Here is a 1,541-nt window from a genome sequence, read left to right as displayed (position 1 = left end):
ATATATATATATATATATATATAATGTCTGTATGTATGTGTTTGTTGTTTGTGTCTTTCTTTGTTCCCCCACCATCACTTGACAACCGATGTTGATGTGTTTATGTCCCCGTCACTTAGCGGTTCAGCAAAAGGGGACTGATAGAATAAGTACTAGGCTTACAAAGAATAATTCCTGGAGTCGAGAGTTTAAGATTAGCTGTCCATGAGACCTATATGCTGATGATAGATTCATATAGGAATACATATTCAAATTCAGCTGGTTCTCATAGCTGACTTTATACGAAAATCTGAGAGGAAATTCCAGGCAAGGAAGATAAACCTAAAATTGAGAAGTTTTAAAGTACACTTAGTAAAATGGATAGAAGGGTATGTAGGTGACAAGTGTACTTAGTTTAGGGTGAGGATGAGATTTGCACATGACTTACAACATGAGGATCAGAGGTGTTTGGGATTGTTAGTTTGCTTTTAGTCAATAGGAAAAAAAAACTGAACCCTGGTACTTTCGGGGAAAAGGCCTTGATCAATGTGCAGAGAAGGACTTGGTATAAACTCCATATGCTCTGCTAAATGTAAGCTATGGACACATGAGAGATGTAATGGAATCACAGGTGGACTGGACGGCTCCTTCATTAGCTCAAGTATTAATGATGATGATATTGTATCACCCCATTAGCTCAAGTATTAAAGATGATGATATTGTGTCACCCCATTAGCTCAAGTATTAAAGATGATGATATTGTGTCACGCCAGCCCCTCATTGTTCTGCACATAACACATTCTAATGTCCAAGCTGTCTCTCTCTCTCGTTTCTTCTAGGATCTTGGGCCAAAGATGCTGCTGCCATTTGTTTTGGTGGTGGTTATGACCTTGGATTTATGCGGGCACTTGGCAAGTTGGGAACGAAGAAAATCCAAGACTATGTCCACCAGGGAGGTTCATATCTCGGAATCTGCGCCGGTGCCTATTTTGCATGTGATGCTATCGCTTTTGATAAAGGTGGACCAATGGAAGTGGTGGGAGAGCGACACCTCAAGTTTTTCCATGGTAGGTACTGAGTTATTCACTAAGAAAAATGGTTTGTTTTATCTGGAACCGAGTAATGTATGAAGGTTGGGAAGAAGCAAGAGATTCATATTTCACTGGATGTTAGCATGCACAAACGACCGAGTATGAATGAGTTGAAATTATTAAAGGTTTATTAAAGGAATCAGATGTAGTGTGCAAGAGAGAGCACTAACCTGATGTGAATATGCAAGTATGGAGGATGAGAACTAGGTAAAGAAGTGCCAGGTGATCCGAGTGGAAATAGGTGTAAGATGGAGACTAAAGAAAACATGGGCTGAAGCATTTGAAAGCTGATCTAGAGAGACCAAACTTCATGAAGATAACAAAGTACAGCAACAAATATATATATATATATATATATATATATATATATATATATATATATATGAGATCGTTGCCAGTGCCCCTGGACTGGCTCTTGTGCGGGTGGCACATAAAATGCACCATTTTGAGCGTGGCCGTTGCCAGTACCGC

At 39.5% G+C, this 1,541-nt stretch overlaps 1 protein-coding gene across 4 annotated transcripts in view; it reads left to right on the top strand.

Annotated features, from left to right (window-relative positions):
* LOC106883156 (uncharacterized) overlaps nt 1-1,072 on the top strand; it is a 35,863-nt gene extending 34,791 nt beyond the window's left edge. For all 4 annotated transcript variants that reach the window (XM_052976679.1, XM_052976681.1, XM_052976680.1 and 1 more), the window contains one exon: nt 819-1,072. In XM_052976679.1, coding sequence (XP_052832639.1) covers nt 819-1,057 — 239 coding nt within the window. In that variant the 3' untranslated portion in view covers nt 1,058-1,072. The remainder of the gene's footprint in view (nt 1-818) is intronic.
* The last annotated feature ends 469 nt before the right edge of the window (nt 1,073-1,541 follow it).

The sequence above is a fragment of the Octopus bimaculoides genome, chromosome 25, assembly GCF_001194135.2.
Source record: "Octopus bimaculoides isolate UCB-OBI-ISO-001 chromosome 25, ASM119413v2, whole genome shotgun sequence".
NCBI classification, from domain to species: Eukaryota; Metazoa; Mollusca; class Cephalopoda; order Octopoda; family Octopodidae; genus Octopus; species Octopus bimaculoides.
Note: the sequence above shows the minus strand (reverse complement) of the source record. Positions and strands in the feature narration are given on the sequence as shown.